This window comes from Myotis brandtii, unplaced genomic scaffold, assembly GCF_000412655.1.
Source record: "Myotis brandtii unplaced genomic scaffold, ASM41265v1 scaffold192, whole genome shotgun sequence".
NCBI classification, from domain to species: Eukaryota; Metazoa; Chordata; class Mammalia; order Chiroptera; family Vespertilionidae; genus Myotis; species Myotis brandtii.
The window spans coordinates 394,678-422,015 of NW_005357159.1; the positions used below are offsets into that span (position 1 = coordinate 394,678).

At 38.4% G+C, this 27,338-nt stretch overlaps 1 protein-coding gene across 1 annotated transcript in view; it reads left to right on the plus strand.

Annotated features, from left to right (window-relative positions):
* The window catches only part of TTC29 (tetratricopeptide repeat domain 29), a 167,584-nt gene that overhangs the window by 49,950 nt on the left and 90,296 nt on the right, over positions 1-27,338 (plus strand). Inside the window, exons 7-8 of the mRNA XM_014538502.1 lie at positions 7,771-7,983; positions 11,365-11,450. Of these exons, the coding sequence (XP_014393988.1) occupies positions 7,771-7,983; positions 11,365-11,450 (299 nt within the window). The remainder of the gene's footprint in view (positions 1-7,770; positions 7,984-11,364; positions 11,451-27,338) is intronic.

Genomic DNA, 27,338 nt, shown 5'->3' on the forward strand with positions numbered 1-27,338 from the left:
ATTCATTAGTTGATCTAATGTCAATACTGACTTTATTTCTCAGATTTTTATGCTTGTCAACAACACCTCTAACTTAGTATTTTAAGGTGAGGTGGAAACCATGAAGTAAAACAATTTATCATTTGAGGAAAATAGTAAACTCTATGAATTCTACCAGGTTTATAATGGCTAGTATGAATTTCCTATTTTTACATTACACATTTTAAAAAATTGAATAATCTTCATACTTCTGATTATGAACATGTAAGAGCAAAGATGTCTAATGCTTAATCCTTAGGAACTAAAAAACTTGGATAGGAACCACCAGCCTATGTTTATTAGAACATAGACCAGTGAAGCCTGCCCACCGTTTCCATCACTGGCCACAATGCAGCTATCTAAAATCACAAACAACAATTAATAACAGTTCCTCCAAAATATTGTAGGGATCTTCTAGATTTTATTTATTTATTTTTTGCATTGGTTTCAGGTGTACAGCACAGTAGTTAGACAATCATCTACCAAGTGTCCCCTCGATATTTCCAGTGCCCGCCTGGCACCATACAAAGTTACCGAAATATTATTGGCTGTATTCCCTATGCCGTACTTTACATCCCTGGGACCATTTTGTAACTGCTAAATTGTACTTCTTAATCCCTTCTCCTCTTTCACCCAGTCCCCTACCTCCCACCAGTCGGCAAATCTTCTGGATTTTAAAAATCAACTTATTAGCATTGCCAACATCAGTAAGAAAGCCCTTGGTGAGTTCCTCCCACACCTGTGTTCCTGGGGTCCTTTCCGCTGTCTGGCTTAATGACCCGTGCCCTTTAACCGGGGTGTGGTAGCATTCCTATAATGTCCATCTGAAGTCTTTGCTCAAAATGATAAAGGAAGAATTTCATTTTCTAAATAGCATCTTAAATTTCTTCTAAGTATCCCAAAGTAGCAACAAAAGTTATGGGCACATTTTCTTCCTGGTTTATTAGGGAGACTATTGAGCTGCAGGACAGAATCTCTGCTTTCCAGTGTTCCATTTGCAAAGGCGTGCAGTGGGTTATACTATAGAACAGATCTCCTCTGACAAGAGAGAAACCCTTGAAAATGATAGTTTCCACTGGGAAATGGGACCGGCCCTTAACTATTTCTGCATGTATAGTGCCATTATAATGATCAGAATGGAATGTAAAAACCTAAAGATAATATAAAATGTTCGTGTGGTTAAACTGAAATGGAAAGCAGTGTCTTTTGTTTTTACAAAAGGGCAATAACATTTTTCTCTTTCTGCGACTCTTCAATATTGCTTCTAGCAGATTTTATGTCTACATTGTATGGAATAGTAGCTTAACGCCAAAGATGTCCAGTAGCTCCAGATTAAAATGTCATAAAATATACATAAAGCTTTATTGTTCCTTTAGGTTGCTGCTTTAAACTAAAGTGGAATATTTCCCTAAATTCCTCAACAAATGTGCACAATTTAGAACTAAATATGCCTAAGACTTATACGAGTGCTGCTGAAGAAATAAGGCCTTATGGGCCTGTCAAATTATTTTCATGCAATTGTTTCTGTGGCATTATTTCCACTGGCAAATGTACAAGTTGATAGAAAAGGAAATAATTAGCTACTTTCAGAACTGCTGATGCATGGAGCTAATGCAGGCCAGTCTGAGCGTCTTAGAGATTGTGACATTTTAAATTACCTGAACGAAAAAAAAAAACCAGGAGCCATCTTTGGACATAATTAACATCTTGCCTAATGAATGTCAGGCTAGACAGAGTCACACTTTATTTATGAAATATTATTTTATTCAAACTTGCTCTCCCCCTTATTATATTGCAAACTTTAGATTTGTGTGCTGTTTTCTTAAGTGGAGCAACTTCTTTTTTTTTTTCTTTTTTCTTTTCCCTCCCCCTTCAAGTAATCAATGCACTGCTGAATGAGTTCATTTTAATGCACTCAATCATGCCTCTAATGTTCGTAGCTTACGGGCGCAAGCATCAGTAATGCAGGAATGTTATATGGCTTTAGTTTGGGCCATTTCATAAAATATTCATGGAATCAAAAATGTGCATCAAAATAGCGGCTGGGAGAATTACATTTATGTTCCTGCTTTTATGGCAGCTTCACATTTAAACCCATTTGTGTTAATATCTAGTCAATCTTCCTACTTTAAAAAAAACTAAAATGGGAGAGATCATATACATTCTCCTTTGCTTAATATTTGTTCTAGACATCTGCTGTGATACCACAAATATCTATAAACTTTCAGAGACGCTACGCAGGGAAGAGAGGCAAACAACTATTTGGATAATACCCAAATATATAAAATCTTATTTTCTCTACATAGTGTTTGTCTTAGAATCCTACCAAGCAATTTTGCAGTTTACAACATTGTTTGGGTTTGGTTCGTATTTTTATATAAATGGATGGATTTCTTGGTTGTGTGGGCTTTCGGTAAAGTGAAACTCCTTTCTAGTAGTGTTATTTTGAAAGTGCACTTTCCTTTATGTGACAAACAAAATACATTTCCTTTATGTGTCAACCTTTTTATTGTTTATGTAAATGTTATATAATTGTTTAAAAAAAACAACCACCCTGAGGCTTAGGCTACTTCTATCCACACCTGGATCCTCTTGTTCTACGCACTTGTTCATGGTGTGTCCCTAAGATGTGCTTTCTGACGTTACCTCCTATTATTGAGATAAATCGATCATTGATGATATTGATGGGAGGCCATCTCCAGTCTATTCAACAAGACATATTGGCTCCATTTTCTTCCCTGAGTCACTGGAAGTATTAGTGGACTCTCTATATTCTTGGCAAGCACTTTAATCATTCTTCTCTCTGACCTCTTCTTCAATAGGAAATAATGTTGGTATTTGATAATTCCAGAAAAGGGCAGTTGTCTAGATCCTTGTCCTTCAATGAGATTGATGGTAGAATTGATGGTAGAATCTGAAAATCTGTCCTGGTTCTAATACATTAAAGTTTATTTTTTTAAAGTTTATTTGATGACAAAGTGTAGTAGGCTGTATATGCTGAAAATCTGTCCTGATTCTAATACATTAAAGTTTTTTTTTAAGTTTATTTGATGACAAAGTGTAGTAGGCTGTATATGAAGACTTGGAAGATGCTATAAAGGGATGCTATGAGCCAAAGTGGAAAAATCTAGTTCATGATCTTCATTTATATTTAGCTTTGTCAAAATGAGCACTCTATTGATGACCATTTAAGGTATTTCTATTAAATTTAAATTTCAAGTCAAAATGTATTATGTCTTAATAAATATGTAGTCTCAATATCAGAGTCTTTACTCAGAAAGTAATAAAATCTTTAAAATTCCTATGCACAGTTAGAAATATAAATTGGATGGAAATCATATCATTGTTAATCATGCTTAAAGGGAAATACTTGCATATTTAGATGACTATAGTCCCTTTATAGGATAGATGTATATTTTAACATTTTAAATCAAACATTGTACTATTTTATATAATATGTACTTTCAATCTGACCAGCCTTTAGCAGTTTTAGCCACGCCCTTTATGTGCTTATGGTCATTTAGATCAAGTCCCTGCTGGCTTATTTACTGACCTATTTACCTCCGAATGATTTTAGAAATGAATCCCTACATCTGAGAAGGACTGGAAAACTCTACTTCCTCTGCGTAGGCACTTTGGTGTAAAATGCTGATCAGAATCCCCAGTGAGCTCATCTGTGGCAAAGTGATTAAGGAACAGTGAAACGGTGAACAGCCAGGTATGGCCACAGGTGACTAAGTCTGGGCACCTGAGGAATTCCAGGTGCCCCCCACAGATGTCACCACGTGGTTCAGGGAAGTAAGAAATTTAGACGTAGGTCACATCCGAAGCCCATCAGAGGCTAACACCTGTGCTTTTATGTTAGAGGTGACCTTGATTATCTGAGTATAGTCACAGTTATAGAACGGGAAGAGACTAGAAATCACACAATTTAAGCATTACTTTTTTACTTGAGAGATTTATGTCCAGAAAATATAACTTACCCCACCTAAAGTCCTGACTCTTGGTTTGTTGACTAGCATGTGATATGGTGGTACGAAGCTGTACGTGTTTTTGTGATCCCGGGTTTAAATCCTAAACATCCGTTTTTAGCCATTTAAGTCATTTAACCTTTGTGAGCCTCAAGCTTTCTCTTTAGTGTAAGAGTAATATTTACTTCACCAGTTTTTTAAACGTTAAATCACATAATGTATGGGATGGGGAAGCTTTCTATTTTCACTAGCACCTAGCAGGCCTTCAGGGGAGAATAGTTCCCTGTTCTCTTTTACCTGAGCGTCTTGAACCACGATCCTTCCTTGTGGGACACCTCAAGTAGTCTCTTCTGAGAGCTGAATCTTGGCCAGCCATCAGGAGCTAAGCACTACTAGCCCCAAAGCCCCAGCAAAAATCGAGCTCAATCGAAAACAACTATTCTCAGTAATTCAGAGGCCGCCTTTCATTGCAACCGGCCAACACCAATGTCCCAAGTACCTCCCTTACCTCATTCCTGATTAGACAGCCTGTGCATGATGCCTAATGGCATCGGTGACCCAGGGAAGTCTGGGATATGTGGGACACAAAGACACAGTCCCCACCTTTTCTTCACTCTTCCCCACATTCACCTCTCTCCCCATTTCCTCCACCTTTCCTTTCCCCACTTTCTGTTTTCCCCTCCCCTCCCCCTTTTTGTCCCCTTGCAAATCAAATATTGAACATGACTATCAACTCTCATATTTTATTTGCTTCATTATACCTCATTTGCATGTCATTGTAATTAGTTAAGTTAACCAAAGCTTCATCTCCTGGCTCTCCTCCTAAAATTCTTAGCAAATCTGTTATTTTATAACACAACTTTGGACCCTCTTTCCATCTGGTTACTGTATGTTACCCTCGATGTTGTTAAGTCTTTCCTAGTTTCCTTACAGTCCCAATTTTTTCTGGACTTTCTGGTTTACTCACAGTCCCCTGTATCCACCATCTCCTGTTCACATGGCCAAAGAGAAATATGTGTCTATGCTTTGTGAATAGATGGATGCTGGATAGGAAAAAAGAACTCTTGTATACATCTTCCCAGGGAGGCAGAGCTGTACTTTACAGGTAGAAATATAGTTAACAGAGGAAACATAGCACACATATATGTCAATGCTTCATTCGAGTTTCTTAAAGAATGAGGGTCATGGGTATTCAGAGAAAGGTGTTTCTGGTGAGAGGTGCTAAGGAGAGAGATGACAAACTATGCTGCTTTTTGGTAGGTAAAGAAAAATTGTCGGTTAAATGTAAAGATAGATTAGAGCAGTGAACTTCAACCTTGAGTATTTGTATCAAAAATGAAAAAGGATTGGGCATTATTTTTAAAATAGCTCCTATTGTATACTTCTTATTACAAATGGGCATAATGTGCTGATAGAAACATTAGGAAATGACAGTTATGAGAGAGAAAAAATAAAAGCAGGAAAAACCCATTCCTCACCTGTATAACACTGATAATGTTTTGTAAATGTTTTCTGATGCTTTTCAATATTAACACCAGGCCATGTAATGAAATATTCTTATATAATATCATACTTATAGTCTTTATAATATCATCTTTGCAGTCTTTTATCATGTGAAAATTTCATAGTACAAGTTTATAAACATCTCTGCAGTACACATTCCCGTCTGTCTGTGTCTTTGCTCATATGTCCTCCTCTGCGTGACACAGCAGGGTCCAGACAGGCCACGTCTTTACTGAATTTGGGTACAGATTATTTGCTCATTAACCATCTCTCTTTTTGAAAATATTTTTATTGATTTCAGAGAGGAAGGGAGAGGGAGAGATAGAAATATCGATGATGAGAGAGAATCATTGATCAGCTGCCTCCTGCACGTCCCCCACTGAGTTTTGAGCCTGCAACCTGTGCATATTCCCTGACTCGGAATCAAACCATTACCTCCTGGTTCAAAGGTTGATGCTCAACCACTGAGCAATGCAGGCTGGCAGACTGGACATTATCCCTTTCTTTTGTGTTTCTGTGTGAATACTATTCTTCTTTATGTGTGCATTCTTTAATGCTTTAATATTGGTAATGTTAGATAACAAATTTGGTGCAAAAATAGGAGGAAATTATATGTCATAGTCTTGGCAGTGGCTACACTATCCGGTAATATCCAACCTGTAATATCCAGTGAATCCTATTTGAGGAAATACATTGAACCTGATATGATCTAAACAGGATTAATTTAATCAACCACAATAACATGGTAATAAGAACTCAACTGTGTCTTTTGCAGGAAAAGGAAATTGTACTTAAAAAACAAATTAGTGCCCTAACCGGTTTGGCTCAGTAGATAAAGTGTCGGCCTGCGGACTGAAAGGTCCCAGGTTCGATTCTGGTCAAGGGCATGTACCTTCGTTGCTGGCACATCTCCAGTGGCGGGTGTGCAGGAGGCAGCTGGTTGATGCTTCTCTCTCATGGATGTTTCTAACTCTCTATTCCTCTCCCTTTCTCTCTGTAAAAAGTCAATAAAATATATTTAATAAAAAAAAATTAGTGGCTATATTTCAATCAACCATTTGGATTTTTTAAAACTATTATCACTATGTCAACAGTAGCGATGTTTATTGAGCACATACTCTGCATCAGGTATTGAACTCATATTAATTTCTCACAAAAACACCTTGAATAGTTCCACTATAATTGTATTTTACAGAAGAATTAAACTCAGGCACAGGGAGGGTAGTAATTAGCCTGAGGCTCAACAGCAAAAAATGATAAAATAAAGTTGGGATAGAAACTCAGGCTGTTTGGACTCATCCTTAACCACTTCTGTTTGAACTCCTAGATATAAGTGCTTTTCCAGTTGATTTCAATTAGGGAACTCCAATAAAAGAATATTTACATTACGGGACGGGGTGAACATTTCCACAAGGCAATTCACAAGTAAAATGCAATCCACACAGCAGGGAGCTGCAAGCTGCTCTTCCAGAAATGGGCTTGCTCATATTTCAAGGAATGAAATGACTCAAAGCTAATTTAGAGTTTTGGCTTTGAGAAGATATAGTTGGACTAGATTGGGGAATGTAATCCAGAAAGGCAGTTAAGTTACATTTTGATTATTCAAAATTAAACAGAATTATGTACACAAATGCCTGCTTGGAAAGTTCTGTCAACTTTGAGAAGACCCATAATATTTGAATTTGAAAGTTCTAATGGATGCATCCTTTCTCAAGATACCAGCATCCTTCTTGAGAATGAAGAATGCTGCCTGGTGGGAGAGTAGTGCAGGGCAGTGGTGCGGAGCGTGGGCGCCGGAGTCAGACTGCCTGGATCTACGCACCCACCACACGTGCCACCTTGGGCAAAGTTCTTACCCTCGCTTTCTCTTCTGTAAAATGGAATCATAAGTCTAGTCCACGTGACTGTTCTGAAGATTGAGAAATGCATATAAAGCACATAACTCCGTGCTTTGCATATGTAATGTTAAATGAATGTTAGCCAGTGTGATGCTAATTAATAATTATTAGTGGACTTTCACACTCTCTCTAAACATCGGTAATCCTAGTCAGTTTCTACTAGCAAAGTGCATCCCTCTAGCAAGTGTCCAACCAGAATCAGTGCTGTATCTGAGGTCCACATGGAGATAGCTCCCTTTCCAGCGTAAGTCTTAGAAACCCTTGAATATATTTCACGCTCTCCCCCACCCCCTTAATAGTAAAACATAAGATGTGCGCAAAATTTTTGAAAGTATGTTCTGGCCTGTGGTTTATATTTATGAATGGCTCTTATTCTTCAGGTAAGCTTCTGGAAGCTGCCGAGCATTATGAAGCGTTCCATCAACTGACGCAAGGGCGGAAGTGGAGGGATGAGACAGGCCGCTTTCTCAACTTGTTGGCCTGCGGGAGTCTCTTGAGGACGTACAGATTACTCTCCGACAAAATGCTGGAAAATAAAGATTACACACAGGCCATCAGAATTCTAATAAAAGCTTCTGAAATAGCCAAAGAAGGTAAGTGGGAAAGAACACTCTCGCATGGCTTCCTTTAATGGGCAGACGCTGCTTCTCCCAAGAGAGACATAAACATCGTCAAGTGTTTGGGTGATTATTTCCTATGAAATGCAAAGACAAATGCCATCAATATCCTTTCAGATTTCACTGTAAAACAGAGGAGCCTTAGTGCTGACAACAAGAAATCCATTAGTTTCTTGAAAGCTTTATCTCCAAAATTACAGCCTTCTGGGAGGAGTGTTGTAAAACAATGAACCCATAATGAGAAAGTACGGTCATTTGCAAAAGTTAAGTGTGTGTGTGTGTGTGTGTGTGTGTGTATAAGGTCTTATTATTCTCATAATCTGATAGACCTTTCATTGTTTGTAAATTCCCCATTGTCAGGTAATAGGGAAGATTTGATAAATATTAGGTAGGAGTAACAGGAAAATAGAACTCTAATATATTGTAGACTCTTGCCTGTCACAGTGTGGCCTTTCGGCTGGCAGCATCAGCATCACCAGGAAGCTTATAAGTAAAGCAGCAACTCGGGGCCTCACCTGGGACCTCCTGCATCAGAACCTGCAGGTTAGCAAGTTCCCCAGGTGATTCACATTCACATTACAGCAGTAGAAACACCTTTGCAAAAGGGGATCCCTGATATTCTGTATCATTTGCATACATATAAAGTATTTAAAAATTGTGGAGCATACTAGTATACTCACAAGCTTTTACTTTGTGAAATGCAAGGGTATTTTATTACCATACCAGCGGCCCAGTGCATGAAATTCCTGTACTGGAAGGGGGGGTCCCTCAGCCCAGCCTGTGCCCTCTCACAGTCGGGGAGCCCCATGATTGATCGCCCCGCCCACACACCGCAGCCTGCTGGTCGGTGGCCTGGGCCTCCCTCTGCGGGGTGATCATGGGGCGATGGCTGGGCTCCCAACCAATCACATCGCACCCCGCCTTGGCTGACCTGGCACCAGTGCGTGTCATAGCGTGGTAGTCTGGATGTTCGTTCTGCTGTTCAGCCATTCGGTCAATTTGCATATTATACTTTTATTATTATGGATAGTAATGTATTAATAGAGTAGCCTTTTCATGAAGGAAAAAAGATAAAAATTATGCTCTTGACCTGAAGTTTATTGGCTTCTGGATATATTTGCTCTATTGGAATAACAGATGACTTTATTTGGAATAAGCAAGACTGATTTTTCTGGGTGTGATTTTAATTTTCTAAGGAGCAAAAGTAAACATCTTAGCTTATTGTCTCTATTATGTATTTTAATGTTATTAGTTGGAATACCCATAGGAAAACATGCCCCCCCCTTTTGAAAGATGTATTTCACTGCATGAACTACTTTTGAATGAATGGTGATCTAGTACCTTCCCCAAAGGGGTAAACCGTGATGTAAATAGTTAGCTCTTAGATCAATTGCAGTAGCTGACTTTAGTTACCTGGAAAGTTATGTGAAATTTCAATGAAAATATCAATTAGGAAAAGGTATTTTGCTTTAGGTTCCCATATGCTAAATTGTAAAGTCGTTCACAAAGAAAGAATGGTTCCCATCAAGAATCTTGAAAATAAAAACAGTATTTTCTTTAAGATAAATGATTATTGATTTAGAGCGCAAAGCCAATATTAATTCAACCCACTCAAACTACACAATATAAATAGTATTTTTCCCTTTGCTAGATGTGTCACTCAACTTTAATAGCGCTGACATTTCCCTCCATTCTTTCATTGCTTTCACTTTATCTTAACTTTTTCTGAACTAGTAAACAGGAAAAAAATTTATGCTTAAATCCCATTTTAAAACTAATATTTGATGTGACCCAGCTGTTTAAATTAGCTGCCTCAAAATCAGTGGTTCTCAACCTTGGCTGCACATTAGAATCACCTGGGAATCTTTTTAAAATCATGGGCCTCATCCTCGGGCCCAGAAATCAGGATCTATCACTGCTCAAAATCTATCAACCAGGGTAGATTTTCTTCCTCTCCTCCTCTTTGCTGGGATGCCCTTTACAAAAAAATAGATGCAAATGATAGTAATACATCAGTGCATGCTGTGGTTAGTGGTTGAATGCAGTTACTCCATTTAACACAGCAAGTCACATATAACCAACTTTTAATCATTCCAGGGCCACTTCCCTTCTCAGCCTCTTCCTTTTGCCCCCACCCCTCTCTTCCCTAGTCTCATTCCTATCCCATCACTCATAAACCTATTCTAGAGGAAAAGTTAGTGCCCAGGTGAATTTTAAGAGTTAAAATTCCAGACTGGATCTACTGGTCCCATCAACTACGCTGAACGGAAATCTTATCATTCTCTGCAATTGGTGTAATGGCTAGAGAAGAAAATAATACAGCCACTGGCACTTGCAGTCCTGTTTTCTTGCAGTCTTCCAAATGAGACACGCTTCATGAGGGATAATGCACTGAGTGCTGAGCGTGAAAGCAGCACAGAGAATTGCTGGCTCCTGCTGACATCCATCATGGTGGGAACGCAGAGTTCCGAAATCTAAGGATACTTACTTTCTAAAGATCAAAAGTGAGGGTGCACCTGTCAGCATTTGCATTACCTAGGAGTTAGTTAGGTGACACTGAAAGCCAATGACTTCCAAAAGTAGAAGGATAGTATTCTTTTCATGTGTAAGCATCTTGAATGGTTTTTGTAAGTATAGCATATGTAAATGTTATATTTAGTATATTAAACCTGAGTAAATTATGTTTATGAGATGGTATGATGTATATATTATTGGACCACATGTTGCATGTTTACACGTTCTACTTTTGGAAAAGAGAATTTGATAATTCCTGGAATAAAGCACATTACACAGAAATAAGAAAGGTTTAATTCCTCGTGAAAAGAAGATGAAAAACAAAGAAAAATGACTCTTTCAGTCACTCTCATCCAAGTTTTAACCAATAGCTTTTAAATTGAACCTAATAAAAAATAATTCCTGAATTTGCTAATTATCTGCCCTGTTAGAGACTTAGCTCAATATCAGTTTTGTGTATGCATGTTTGTGTATGCATCATGTAATGTTGGTTCTCTTAACTGATTATTTGATGTGTGTAGTAGCAGCCATGCTGGACGACTATAGGTCTTTACACGGTGGACCAGCATAGAAATTATACATGAGTCTCAAAATGATAATACCGGTCTGTGCTTGTCGAGGATAACTCCTCGTGATTATATTACTTATGCACTTTAACATCTGTGATTCAGGTAAATTGTGAAGCAACAGACTTTTTTTTTTTTAACAGAACAGATTTCAGGGATTGTTGATAAATGTGTATACTTTGCTATAACTGTCTACTGTCTTAAAAGCAAATATTCTGTTTGTTGTAATGAATAAATTTCTTTAAAGCCACGATAATTTTCTGTATTTTCACTTTAGCAAATGACAAAAAGATGGAAGGGGAAGCTTCCTATTACTTGGGCTTAGCACACTTGGCTGCTGGAGAGCATGACACAGCATTAGAAGTAAGTTGAACTAAATGTTTAAGTGTTCCCACTTTACATTTTTGTTTTATTATATTTTATTTTATTGTATGTTGTTATAAGTCTAACAGATTGGACCTTATAGCAGTGTACATATATATAGACACTAACGCACAATAGCAATATTCTGGAAGCACAAAAATTGTTTTTATTGTTTATAAAAGGTAGTACATAGTCAATTACCATTAAATGCTTTAGGATACATGAAAGTTAAATATATAGAATCATGTAACTGTCTATATTCTCATATCACCAAGGACAAGAGAAAATGGGTTTAAATGGCAGCAAAAAGTAAGTAATAAAAAAAGTTACTAAAGAACCTGGCAGGTAGCTCAGTTGGTTGGAGCATCATCCAGATACTCCAAGGTTGCAAGTTCAATCCCCCGTCAGGACACATACAAGAAGCAACCAACGAATGCATAACTAAGTGGAACAAATTGGCATTTCTCTCTGTATATACAGGCATCATGCCATGTCCTGGATCTGTTCTATAATTTTGCAAGATAACACTAGTGGTGTAGTGTAGGGCGCAGCTATAGGGTTAAGCCTCGGACTGACCTGTTGGCAAAGCCACAAACAAGTCCCAGCTTAGAGGGCACAGTCCTCTTAGCATAATTAGGCTTGACCTTATGATGCTCCCTAGATCTTATCTGGGAAGCTAATGGGCTGTGGGAGATGTAGCAAGTGCTGCCAAAACAAGTGAAACTCACAAGAACATTGTAACTATTGTGACCACTACCTTGTTTACCTCTGGCTATAAAATAAAGGCTCAGCTTGCCTCTGGGTCTCTCTCTGTGGCCTCAGCCACGCCCAGGAAAATCCACCTAGACCCAGCTTATTCTCTTTGTCTGTCATTTCTTCATCCTTTTGCCACCCTCACTCAGGCTTTTGAACCCTTGACTGAGCTGGCTCGGCCCAGTGTAGGATAGTCTAGTAATGAATGTTATTAGGAAACTAATACACAGAGTGATTAGAAAAGATAATTCACATAAAGTTTTAAGACCACCTGCCTGGTATATAATAAACCTTTGATAATGATTAGCTTTTAGCACTTTTACCCTGACCAGTTTCTGGGCATTAGTAGAAGTGAAGGTGGTGACTAGTAGATGCAGTAGTTCTGAAAGACTTGGGAATAGACTAACTGTGGGAGGCGAGGGACATAGAGGTGTCTAGATGGACCCTAGGTTCCTGGCTGTGGAGCTGGATAGATGCCGGGCTCATTCACTGAGGCAGAGAATGCTGAAGGGCACCAGCCTTGGGGGAAATGGAGAGTTCAGTTTTGAATGTTGAATTTGAGGACATTTTAAGATATCCAAGGAGAGATCAAATAGACAGAAGTACATGTGGGTCTGGACACAAAAGGAAATCTAGATTGGAGATGCTGTATAAACTTCACACTGATAAATGTGTAACTTTAAGCAAACTAGAGCTGGGGAGTAGAGATTTCCTAGGGTAGGTGAACAGTGATTGATGAAAAAGTCCTAGGGCCAAGCTGGGTGAAGGTGGTACAAAGGGGATTAAGCAAGAGTGTCCATGGAAGTGGGAGGAAAACCAGGAATAGATGATCTGACCAAAGATAAGCCAGGAGAACTCGGCATGTCTAAAAGACTTAAATATGCCAACTCCTCTGCCTCCTATCCCAGGTTTTGGGCTGGAATAAGAGAGCTCCTTGCAGATATTTTCAGTAAGAACTTATCCCCCTCCCTTAGGCAAGTATGTGGGTTAGTTAGGTTAGTTAATGGTTGTTATTGAGTTCCCAGCCAGGGCAGAGGCTTTGGGAAACCGGGCAGGCCGCACTCCAGGCCTCGGGCTCACTGCTGCACTCACCATACAAGTCCAAACTTTGCAGTTGGGAAGAGTCAGGAGCTGTCTTGGAACCCAGGTCTCATGGCAGAATATTGCTGCCTTTTGGGAACACAGCTGACCCAGAACTGAGGCCTTGCAGGAACCAAGCATAAGATTTGGGTCAGACCCACAGGCAGAGCTGCAGGGCCAAAAATGGGTTTTGTTGTCAGGTCTGGACACAGGACGCTAAGAGCAAAGTCGAGAAGGAGCCACCAAGGATTGGGAAGTTGGGCTGGGGTCTGGCTGGGTGGAGAATGGACACTGAGCAGTAGTAGATTTGGGGGGTAGATGTCTCCCAGCTCAGGCTGGTGGCAGAGAGCAGCCGGTTTCTGTGGTTGGACTCATATAAAATAGGTTCCCACAAAATCTGACATCTTGCTTGGATCTCAGGTTGAAGGCCATGACTTTTCATCCTCTCTAGTATCTTACTTCAGCCACTTTCCCCTGCTTCCTTTCAGGGATAATAGGGCATGCCTCAGACTACCATTTGATTTCCCTTTCCCTTTTTGCTTCTGGACCTGGGAGCTCCTCATGTTACATAAACGATCTATTATTATTTATTTGCAAACTACCGCGTGTCTTTCCAACCGCAGTCTCTCTCCTTCCGACAGCATTGCTTCTGGTTTACAAGATGTCTGTTAGGAACTCACAACATATTTTACTTCTTTAGTGAATATATTGTGGAAAAAAATCACATGATCAGTTCATAAATAGGATTGATTGATTGATTAGATATCTGTCCAGTTATCTAATGGTAAAGTAAAAATTCAACATAAAAATTTTTTTTTGAAATCTTCTTTTATCCTATGCTCCACTCCCTCCCTGTGCAGTATTACCAACACCATTGATAGCATTTCTGTCCAGTGTGGCTGTGAAGGGGGCCAGAATGCTAAGAAACCAGCTTTGTGGTGCTGGAGCCAGAGTGATAGCTTGTGGTTAGATCTAGCACTTCCTTCCCTCTTCTTATTCAGTCTAGCTTTAGTGTTCCTCAATGCCATATACTGTTTTTATTTTCTCACCTGTAATTTAAGTTTTGAATTTAGAACATTTTCACATATTCAGTATCTTGCCTGTAGATTCAATCTCCACCTCTCACAGATGTCTCCCTTCCAATAATGTTGTTCATCTGTTTAAAAACTTTTACATGATTTTTCTGAGAAACTGGGCTTAGAGAAACCTGTCATAAGGAAATATTTCTAATTGAAGGTTCTGATGATCATAAACAGATGAGATTTTGAAATTTTTCTAATTTATCTTAACTTAAAGGCTTTAATTTATTGATATATGATTAATACATGTAATATGAGAATATGTTGGCAAGCATATGAATACAGTCTGGCTGATAAAAAGTTCTTTTCTCAGTGACAGAATAGAGCCAACCTAAAAACAAATAGTGGATTTCTTTAGGGCTGAAGTACCTATAGTAATGAGGAAAAGGTATTTGGTGAAGAGAAAGGACAGTTACTCTAATAAACCTGTGCATGAGGTCATGGAGACCCTGACATTTAAAGAGGAGAATGTTACCTGCATATATCAGGTGCTGAGAAAAGAAATAGTCATCCCCTTTGGCCATCATCAATTTAGACCTATAAATGCTCCATGTAGAGTAAATTCTGAATTTTAGAAGGTAAATCTTATGAAGTTCTAAGGTTATAGAGAGAAAAACTTAGGGGTGGGCAAAAGTAGGTTAATAATAAATAATGCAATAATTAATATGGGAATAATAATTCAAGAATAAACTGTGTTTCACATACTCACAGCAGTAAACCTGCTTTTGCCCACCCCTTTATTTTATTAAAAATCACATTTAAGGCCTTGTGCAAAGTTGGACCAGCTTTCACATTCAAATATTGCAACCATGAAATTATTTTAAGAAAAAGGAAGGTCCTCCCTTAGCACTTTGTTTTTATACATGAATTTTCTTCCTCTCTAATCCTTTATTCCACTTAAAAATTTTGGGAACACCACCTTTAAATTTACTCAAGCTTTAGTATGTTCAGTGAATTATTTGCTTCCTGTTATTTAGCAATAATGCAGCCTACCAAAAAATTATACTATGAAAGCAAAATTCATCGTATTGATATTTCATTCATTTCATCATATGTACTATGATTTAATTTTTCCATATACAAAACAGCAGCTCTCTTTTTGCATACGTTAGCATCTTTATAATAGCTTAGAATGCTTCTAACATTGGTGTTAGTGTACGTACAAGGTTACCCTAAGTCTGTAGCCTCATCAGCACAAATATAGGATGTCCCAAAAAATGTATATATACACTTTGAATAATTATAAAGGCAGTGTTTATTAACATACATTTCATTTTCAAAATTGAGCTATTGGCCGTTAAAGTGTGCATACATTTTAGGGGACACACCCTGTAGTTAGACTATTTAATTCCAATAAGTCATGGATTGTTTATAAAGTATATGGATCATATTTGTAAAATGATATATTCTTGGGGTCTCACTAAGTAAATGTAATTAAATGTTATTTATTTTTTCAACTCAATAGATGTAAACGAAGATAAAACCATTTTATATGAGGGCATCTCTAACAAAGAATGATTTGTTTGTAATGTTTAGCTAACAGAAAGTAGGGGAGGGGAATGATCCTTGTAGCTATTCCCATTTAGTTCCTTTCTCTATTTAGAATGTTACCTTCTCCCTTAAAAGTCACTCCATTCTTGATATTGGTGGACTCTTTATTCAAATGACTAGAGGCCTGGTGCACAGATTCATGAACAATGAAAGGAAATTAATTAGAAGGTGGCCAGCAGGGTGGGACTGGACAAGACGGGCTGGACACACCCTGGAGTCAACCTCCCACAGTCCCTCCCCAGCCAGCTGCACCTGGGGCAGCACTGGGTCTCAAAGGGCATCTGTGGAGTGAGGGGGGTCCCTCCAGCAGGTGGGGTCCCCTGGCCTGGCCTGTGGGGATTGAGCCAAAACCGACATCCCCCAAGGGGTCCTGGAGTACAAGAGGGCATTCTGCAAAGTTTCTGTCGCTCGGCTGCTCCTGCATTGAGCGTCTGCCCCCTGCTGGTCAGTGCGTGTCATATATACTGGCTGGTCACTTGGCTTTTTATATATAAAGATAATCTAGCTGACATGCAGATGCTTTGGTAGATTCCACAGTAATGTTCATAAAACAAGTTTTCCTTTTGGCCCCTTTTATAAGCAGAGACTTTAATCTACCGCTGAAGCCATTATGCAAACAGAATAAATCGGTATTTCATATTTAAAGAAAAAAATCCAGCACACTGAAAGAAAAGCGATTTGAAGTTCTACTTCCTTGTCTTCAAAGAACAGTAAAAGAGATACATTCTTGACTCAAGGCAACATTCATTTTTTTAAATCCTCATTTCCATTTAAATTTTTTTTCAATTTGTCATTCTCTAGGATATTCTGAAGCCTGTATGTTTCTTCATGCCACTCCCTAAACGCCAAAGTTTCTCGTTTATTCCACTCACATATTAACCACTCCTCTCCCTTCCCTCTCTCCTTCTGCCTTCTCTTCTTTCTCAGGTAAAGAAATTGTGGTCTCTCTCATCAATGTTTCTAACTCTCTATCCCTCTCCCTTCCTCTCTGTAAAAAAATCAATAAAACATATTTTTTTAAAAATAGAATTTATGTCAAAAAAGGAATTTGAGTTATTTACTTATTTAAAGATCAGAACTATTCACTTCTCATGCAATAGAAGTTGTCTTTACTTGCCAATTAGAAACCAGTACCTAAAATTGACCCTTCTGCTCCTGTTTAATGGCCTCAGTGTCTGAGGGGGGCTCCGATGCTGGCACAGAGGAAACGGTGGACTCCTTCTCCCTGAAGACCGCTGGTTACCGTTACCCCAAACATGCAGACAGTCCTGCCTGCGGCCAGCTTGCCTCCTGTGCTGTGCAGTTCATCCCCAGCTTCCGGCGCATGTTAGAGGGCTCACTGCTCCACTGGAGACGATTCAGGTGTAAGCTTGGGGTCGCAGCAGTCATTTTCTACTTCACCCCAGATATTCATCTGCCTCATTCCTGTGTCCTATGTCCCACTCAGGTGGTCTCCTCCAGAATCTAAAAGGAGCAGCTGTTACAGACCCATTTACCCCAATTGTTGCCACATCAACCTCTTTCCTTTAGCATCATACGCCCTCCACACACCCTCCCACCAGTGCACAACTAGCACTTACTTCCTTTTCATTCCAAACATTTGCTAAGTAGAGAAATGTTCAAAATATCCATTATCTGACCAGCAAAAGAAAGATGATAGGATTAGAAAACACACCCATATAAGAAAAAAATAGTTATATTTCCTAATTTTAAAAAATTGATTTATTTCCAAACTGCATAAAATTACGTTACTCAAAATTATAAAGCAATCATCTAAGGCATGGGATAAGACTTACTTCCTTTTCATTCCAAACATTTGCTAAGTAGAGAAATGTTCAAAATATCCATCATCTGACCAGCAAAAGAAAGATGATAGGATTAGAAAACACACCCATATAAGAAGAAAATAGTCATATATTTCCTATTTAAAAAATTGATTTATTTCCAAACTGCATAAAATTACATTACTCAAAATTATAAAGCAATCATCTAAGGCATGGGATAAGAATGAATTCCATATCTGATATTATTTAATACATTTTTAAACAAGTAGACGTACTTGGAAAATAACATTTTCGGTAGTTCATAAAAATGTGTTTTAATAATTTGGTGATCATTAAAATGTAAAATGTTTTACTAATAATTTGCTACTACTGTCTTTATATTTAAATTTATGACCCTTTCTAAAATATTAAAACAGATAACCTTCCAGTAATAATTAAATATAAATTTCTGGAGCAAAAATTGTTTGTAGGCTAGAATTTTAGTAAATTGAATGTGGTGTATTTTAAAATTTCCTCATTAATTGAGTTTAGCTCTCGTTATATCTTTTTCTTATGTTTAATTTTTCTAATTCTACTCTTTTCAATGTTACAGATTAGAAAAATAGCATGTGTCATGAATTCCATATCTGATATTATTTAATACATTTTTGAACAAGTAGACTTACTTGGAAAATAACATTTTAGGCAGTTCATAAAAATGTGTTTAAATAATTTGGTGATTATTAAAATGTAAAATGTTTTACTAATAATTTGCTACTACTGTCTTTATATTTAAATTTATGACCCTTTCTAAAATATTAAAACAGATAACCTTCCAGTAATAATTAAATATAAATTTCTGGAGCAAAAATTGTTTGTAGGCTAGAATTTTAGTAAATTGAATGTGGTGTATTTTAAAATTTCCTCATTAATTGAGTTTAGCTCTCGTTATATCTTTTTCTTATGTTTAATTTTTCTAATTCTACTCTTTTCAATGTTACAGATTAGAAAAATAGCATGTGTAGGGATTTTTCTTTTGAAATGATGAATACTTAATGGTATTTGTCATATAAATTATAGTACTTGTCACTTAAGTGATAACAAATTACAGAAAAATAAAAAACTTAAGAAAAATGAAAATCTGTCCTTTTAAAATAGTAATATGTAATGCAAAAACTTATAAGATATAGACAGACTTTAATGGAAATAAAGAGATATTTTATGTCAGGAAAGGGTCCATGGCCTAAATTAATATAAACACTGATATTCTAGTAGTAAAATGTATTGATTCTTTGACATGTGAAAGCTGGTTTTGATCCCTTTGAGACCTAGAATAGCACTTTAACCAAAACTTCATGATTACTATTATTATTCATTATAAAAAGTGCTGCTGGAGTAGCTCTTTACAAAGCTGCTGACATTTTATTTCCAGTCATTCACATTTTTAGTAATAGTGCAAAAAATTCCCAATACTCATTTTGAGAAAAAATAAAGAAAAGGATAGTTACTTTTATTTGGTTCATCCTAAAAGGATAAACTTCAACACACTGAAAATTAAGTACCTAATCAACTATACGGAATAGTAGTGACATATGGAACATAATGTATGTACACTCCTTAAAGTTCAAGGCCTTGCACATAAAATGTTCTCTGGAGCAATAAAGCGACCTGCATAGTTCATCAGAAGACTAATTGTGTGACAAACCTAGAGGCAGTGGCTCAGCTGTTAGCACACGTTGATCTAGAGGCCGCAAAAAAAGAAGAGGCATCGCACCTGCAAGAACCTGGAGACGATTATAGGACTCACATCTTAAACAGCAATAGTGTATGGATCCTACTTTGTCCTTCCAGATTGAGCCGTATATTTTCCTCTACACACAATAGGGGTCACTTCAGAAAGAAAAATGTAATTCAACATCTTAAAAATATCCAAAATATTCTCAAATGTATTTGCTGTGTAGACAATTACTTGATCTTCAGTGAACAGCTATATGGATATTAGAGCTTATCCTATATAATAAAAGCCTAATATGCTAAGTGTCCAGTCATCTGGTCGGCCATTCAACCAAACAAAGTGTAATATGCTAATGATATGCTAAGGCTGCTCAATTGCTTGCTATGACGTGCACTGACCACCGGGGGGGAAGGTGCTCCAACCGTTAGGTGAGCTTGCTGCTGGGGTCCAGCCAATCGGGACTGAGTGAGACAGGCTGGACACACCCTGGAGCTTTCCTACGGTCCCTCTCGGGCTGGCCAACCTCCCACATCCCTCCCCCGCCCTGATCGTGCACCAGTGGGGTCCCTCAGCCTGGCCTGCACCCTCTCACAATCCAGGACCCCTCAGGAGATGTCAGAGAGCCGGTTTTGGCCTGATCCCACAGGCCAGGCACAGGGGCCCCACTTGTGCACGAATTCGTGCACCGGTCCTCTAGTTCAGTATAATTAGTGTTCAATAAAAATAAGATATAATAGACTTTAAAATAACATTAATGCTATACTCCTAGTATTCAATTGTGTATTTAGAGCACTATTTTACCCAATAATTTCACAGTTTTCACTTAATAAACATAAAATTTTAGTCAATAACTAATAAACTGAACTTGCTCTATATTAAATCTGCATTTCTCCTATGAATGTCCTCTATACACCCTCCTTTTCCCCTAAATGATAATGATGACGGCCAATGATAGAGAAAGAGAAGGAAAGTGACAAAGAAATCAAACAACCCACAAAATGCTGTTCAGCTCCTGAATAATCAAGAGTTGATTATATAAATGTGGGTAACAGTTTTTATTTGTGAGTATTTTAAAGGAGAACATTAATATTCTTTTATATAAAAGCATAATTTAGAGGTATGAAAGGTTAGCAAGGATGTGAGACAGCAGGAAGTGCAGTTAGAGGTGGAAGCTGGTGTAGAGAGTGAAGGGATGGGTGAGATTCAGGATGATTAACCCATGGAGAGCCAGTCCCACACTGCAGAGAAACTCTTTAGCAACACATCAGAGAGGGGAAAGGGAGCAGAGTGGGGAGGAAGGATGAAGGAGACAGATTTATTAAAAACAACTGATAAAAACTTATTGACCAATGATTAACGTGTATCTTGCTCTAAAGAGTCTGAGTAACTCAATCCATGTGTTAGAGTTTCAAAGTAAATTAATAACAGTATAACTTACAAAATCTTTTTCATTGTAGTCTTAATGTGTTTTTACAGTTCTCACTTAAAAACAATATTCAGATATTTTTTTTGCAAAGCTTATAAGACATTCTTTGAGTTTCTGTAAAAGCGTGGGCCATGAGAGGTGAAGTTTTGGACTATCAGACTAACAACCGTGATGTCTTGGTTTGGGTTTCTCCAGTAGCAGACTTCGAGATGTGGCTTTGAGTACAAGTAGTTTATCTGGGAGGGGTTCCACCGGTGAGTTACTGCTGTGGGAAAATGGAACTCAGTCCTGCTGGACTCTGAGAGCCAGTGTAGAAACCAGCCAGTTATCCCAGTAAAGGGGCAAGGGAGCTGGGGGTATTTGCCCACCAGTTCCCATCCTTCATGGGTTGAGAGCTGCTTCCAGGGACACTCATTCTCCAGCAATTCTAGCGAACCATGAGCCCAGCCCTTGGGCAGACAGCGGCCTTTGGCTGCAGAGTTTATGGGAGGGGCTCTGGCAGATGACTATCACCTATGCAAATCACTTGACCTCTGTAAGCTTCCTTTCCATACCTGTAAAATGGGGATGATAGAGTTGCTGTGAGGATTAAATGAGATAAAATAGTAATGTGCCTGACACTTAGTAAGTATTCAATAAATGGTAGCTTTGTCCTATTTTAAGAAGATTCACAATTTTGCCTATATTTTTGCTAAGGATTTACTCATTTCAGAGTGTATCTGAAGGAAATAATTATTAGTGCATACACACAATTAGCTGTAATATTATTTGCACAATTATTTAATATATACAGTTAGCTATAACCTTAATATACAATGTTATAAGCACTGTTTATAATGATGAAAAATCCAAAAACAAAGTACATATAGCAATCTGATTAAACATTGCTGAGTATCCTGTGTTGCAATGCAGTGCAGCCAATAAAAATGACACAATGAGTAAATATTTTATAACAATAAAAGCTTTACCAAAATATTAAGTAAAAAATCAAGGTACAAAACAGTGTACAATATGACTGTACTTACATATGTTTACATACATAAATATATATACATGTCAGACATACATACATATGAAAATACTAGGAACACCAACTTGTCTTTAGTGGTTATCTGTGGAAGTGGTAATAATGGATGACTTTAATTCTCTATTTTGGGGAGAATTAAAATATTCCCAAAATTTTCTACAATTTACATGCAATAAGTCCTCACTTAACATCGCTGATAATTCTAGGACTTTAAGCGAAACAACATACAACAAAACCAGTTTTACCATATGCTAATTGAAGTAGACAGAGTTAAGTTTCTATGGCATCTCATCAATGTTATAATGAAATGATGTTGAATGAAACGACATTACTCAGGGACCTGCTGTATATTGATTTTGTGATAAGAAAAAGTAAACTGTTATTTTTTTGGTCCCATTCAAATGTAAAGATTTTAATTGTTTTAAGTAGGTTTTATACAGACTGTTCATAGGAAAAGTCTTCAGCATAGGATTAATAATAGCAGTTAGTCATTTCTGCAGCTCATCTCAATCCAAACTATTCAAGTTTTTAAATGCTTAACAAGTAATAAAGGGCATTTAAAGATGGCCTGATAAAATGAAAAGATAACCATATAAATTATAAAGCAAAAACAATAAACTAGGGTGAAAAATGCAACCCTGCGGTTTTTGGACCCTGAGTAAATCTGACCAAGTCCACATGAATAAGCATGGTGACAACTATTGATGATGGACTGTGGTTTTAAACTTCAGTTGGGTACACCTTGTGGAATAACAAGGCTAAGCAATTTCTTTATGCTCTAGTAGCTTCCTACCTACTACGCTGCAAGAGTTATGGTCCATGAGGAAATGGACATCTGACACTTCCTCATGCCATACTCATGGTAGGGACCAGGAGCCAGGGAAGCAACAGGAAAGCTTTGTCTTACTTGGAGATTGAGGTGATGGCAGGTGAATTGATCCTCAAGGTTAAGTGTAGCTGTGCTCTCAGTGGAGGGAAGCAGCCTGGCGAGCAGACAGTCCATTGCAGTCACTGCAGAGTGTGCATGGTGTGTGAGTGGGGCTCTGGGGGAGAGGCTGGAAAGACAGGGTGGTGGGTTGAGATCCCCAAGGGCCTATGTAGGGAAGGAACTTGTTCTAGAAGACAGCCTGGCAGTTGTGTGCGGGACAAATCTAAAAGAGAGACTGGAAGGGAGAAAACCAATTATCTGGCTCTTCTGAAGTATTTCGGGTGAGGAACGAATTGAGGTGATGGTGGTGTAGCTCACATATTTAAGAGACATTTTACAATTTCACATATTTCTGCCTGGCTAGATAAAAGTATAGACAGGATAGATTTGGTACTGTTAAATGAGATAAAGCCCCAGGAGGAGAAAAACTGCATATATTTCATAGCAAACTGGAAGACATCTGTTGTCTTTGTCTTCCCAGAATGTTGCTCCATTCCCACTGTCACCTTTCTGCTGGCTGTGGTCTTCTCTCTAACCTTGGCTTTATAGGCCTCCCACCACCACTACTTCTCACCCGAGTCCATCTCTGGGAAAGGTTCCCTAAACAAGCTAAGCCAATCAGGTTGCTTGCCTGGTAATTTTGTCTTTTCAAATCAGAGCCAGTCCTCTTGGGTGAGAAGGTTGGCCTGGAGCCTCCAGAGCCATGAAGGACCGTAGGAAAATAAAGCTTACACACAGAAACCGAGATGAGAAATGGAGAGAGCAATTCCTAGTGGCATTGAGTCCCTAGTTTAACCTTTTGCCTAAATTAGATTGGGGTGGTCTTTGTCCAGTGAAATCAACTGAGCCCTAACTGGTAGAGAATCATCATCAGGAGCAACAATAACAACCAATGTGTCTGTGTGTGCTATGTGCCTAGAACAGTACCAACTTTATCATTTACATGATTCATCCCATTAATACTCACATGAACCCTAAGAGGCAGATATTATTAGTATTTTCTACTTACCCTCACTCCCATTTCACAGATGAAGACTGAGACTTAGATTAAGTAACCCATCTCTTCTTGCTCCCAATGCAAATTTACTATCTGCCATAAACAATTAGTAAATGCAAGGGAACGTGCATAAACAGTACTGTTAGTTTGATTTTAAATTGAAAAATCTGGTAGGGCAGAATGCTTATATTTTTTGGGTAAAATGAAGTAGAGGAAGGGAAATAGGGTCCTTCCCGTAGATTTCAATTCTCTGTTACCGACTTAAACATGATCATGGGTTAATATAGTGGTTAAGAACATGGCCCCTGGTTTCTAATCCTATGACCTTGTGTGCCTCGGTTTACTTAATCTCGCTTGTGCCTTGGTTTCCTTATTGACAGCATAAGGATTATACTAGTACCTAATTTATGGGTAATTTTGAGGATTAAGTGGAATAATATGAAGAAAGTATTTGGAACTATATCTGGCATACTCTACTGTCTCAATGAATACTGGTGAATATTATAGAACAGTAAAAGTATAATTTGCTGGGTTAGTGCAAGGATTATGTTATTCCTGCTACCACTACTGTCTTACCAGATCAGAGAAAAATCTCTTAGCATCCTGCTTTGTAAAATGAAGATGCTATTTATTAATATAGCATGTTGATAAAAATTCCAATAGAACAGTAAAGAGATAATGGTTTATTGGTCCTTATTATTGTACTGCAAATGATTTAACTATACATTTCCCCTAAATTTAATTAAACATATTCATTTTCCCTATGAGCTTATATTAGCTTACAGCAGAGTGACTATTTATTATGTTCATTTTATATGTTTATAATATCATAGATATTACAAAAATAAACTTTTCCTTTTGAAATATTATGTAAGTGAACATTAATATTTGTTACAATGTTGCAAAGCCAAAATTACTTTTTAATTGTTTATTTTAATAGATTACATGGGAATGGAAAAGTACTACCCAGGCAAATCACTATGATCTTCAAATTAATTTTGAAAGTACCAGAAAAGACCACCAAATTGGGAGTCAGACATCCTAGGTTCCAGTTCTGGTTCTGGTTTTGTCACCAAGTTCTTTGGCCTGGATAAGTCATTAAGCTTTGTTCAGCTTCCTCAATGACATTGTGGCAGGGCACAATTGTTGTAATATTGGTCGACAGTAGGACAGGTGGTACCAAAAGGAGCTAGTACTTGAGCCCATCTATGTGGTGGTATTGTTAGGCACCATCTTGGCACTGAGGTGGGAGGGGCCAGATAAGAGTGCTGCCTCTGAAATCAGGCGACCTGGGTTCATGTCCTTACCACTTGTATGACCTTGGCCTAGCAGCTTCATCTTTATGTGCCTGTTTCCTTACCTTTAAAAAGAGATAAGAATAAATATTAATGCCTACTCATGGGATGTTGGGAATATTAAACAGGTTGATGGGTAGTCTTAAGAATAATCTGTGACTTATTTATTCAGCACATAGTTTTGGAGCACCTATTACCAAGCCCTGTTCTAGACACTTGGCTTATCAGCAATAGCAAACCAGAGATCTCTGTTGTCCTGAGGTTCCATCCCATTGGAAAAAGATGATAATGAAAATTAAATGTAATAAACAAGTGAATGAGATAGTATGTTAGATAATAAAAGCACTATAGAAAAAAGAAGAAAATACAACAGAGGAATGCTTCAGGAGTATCAAAGCAGGTGGTGGGGTGAGGATTTTAAATAGTTGATCAGAAAAGGTCTGGTTGAGAATTTGACATTTGAGAAAAGACTGGAAGCAGATGAGAGAGTTAGCCAGGCAGATGTGTGAGGGAAGCACGTTCCAAGCAGAGGCCATAGTCAGGGCCAAAGCCCAATGGCAGCAGTGTCCCCGGGAAGCTTGGGGCCAGCAAGACTGAGGAAGAGCAAAGGGGAGGGGAGCAGGAGGAGCCAGAGTCAAAGAGGGAAGGGGTGGTAGTCCTAACTGGTTTGGCTCAGTGGATAGAGCGTCGGCCTGCAGACTGAAAGGTCCCAGGTTTGATTCCAGTCAAGTGCATGTACCTTGGTTGTGGGCACATCCCCAGTAGGAGGTGTGCAGGAGGCAGCTGATCGATGTTTCTCATCGATGTTTCCAACTCTCTATCCCTCTCCCTTCCTCTCTGTAAAAAAATCAATAAAAAAAAATTTTTTTTTTAAAACGGAGGGAAGGGGTGGGATCCTGGAAGCCTTTCTGGCCATTGTGAAGCCAGACGTTTTCTCCTGAGTGGAAATGGGGTCATTGTAGGCAGATGAATGTCAGAATAAATACTCAGTATTGACTATTATAATTAGGCCACGGACTGAAAAAATAGCAACTGGTAATAGGCAGAGCTGTACCTGGGCAAACATGAAGTTAACATCTAGACTGGCAGATGTCAGTGTGCAGTAGGCGCTCCTGTAGATGTTTAGAGACTGGCTTCCAGGAACTGTGAAGCATTACACTGTGAGTGAAGGTCTAGGTCAGCACAGGCATGCTAGCGCTAATCCAGCAGCAGGAGTCACAAACCAATAAGCCCAGTTCAGGTTCTTTCTCCTCCTCCAACTCTAGGACTGTGTGTTCTGGAGCAAGTCACTCAACCTCTCTGCACTTCATTTTTCTCATTTGTACAATGGAAATTTTGTGAAGATTAAATGCACCATAGATGTAAAATACTTGCACATGTAGTTTTTGCTCAATACATGGTAGTAACCACCATAGGCAAGTGACAAGCACGAAGCCACAGGCTGGCGATCAGGAGTGAAACTCCTAATGTGAGCATATTGATGGCAGCAAGGTAGGTCTCCAGACTTTCAGTAAGTAGGGATCAGATCAGGTATCAAGACAGAGATTCAATCAAGAAGAACAAGACTGGGACACAGCTCATAAGAACAGGGCTAGGCACTGTGGAAGACAGTATGGAGTTTCCTCAAAAAACTAAAAATGGAACTCCCATTTAACCCAGTGATCCCACTTCTAGGAATATATCCCAAGAAAACAGAAACACCAATCAGAAAGGATATATGCACCCATATGTTCATAGCAGCACAATTCACCATAGCTAAGATCTGGAAACAGCCTAAGTGCCCATCAGCAGATGAATGGATTAGAAAACTGTGGTACATCTACACGATGGAATACTATGCTGCTGTAAAAAAGAAGGAACTCTTACCATTTGCAACAGCATGGATGGAACTGGAAAGCATTATGCTAAGTGAAATAAGCCAGTCAATGAAGGAAAAATACCACATGATCTCACACATTCATGGATAATAGAGACCATTACAAACTCTTGAACAATAATAGATACAGAGGCAGAGCTGCCTCAAACAGATTGTCAAACTGCAGCGGGAAGGCTGGGGAGGGTTGGGGGGCAGGAGGGAAGGGGGTAAGAGATCAACCGAAGGACTTGTATGCATGCATATAAGCAAAACCAATGGACATAAGACACTGGGGGGTAGGGGAGGCCAGGGGATTGTCAAGGGCGGGGAAAAAAAGGACACATATGTAATACCCTTTGTAATACTTATTATAATATTTTTTTAAAAAGAATAAAAAAA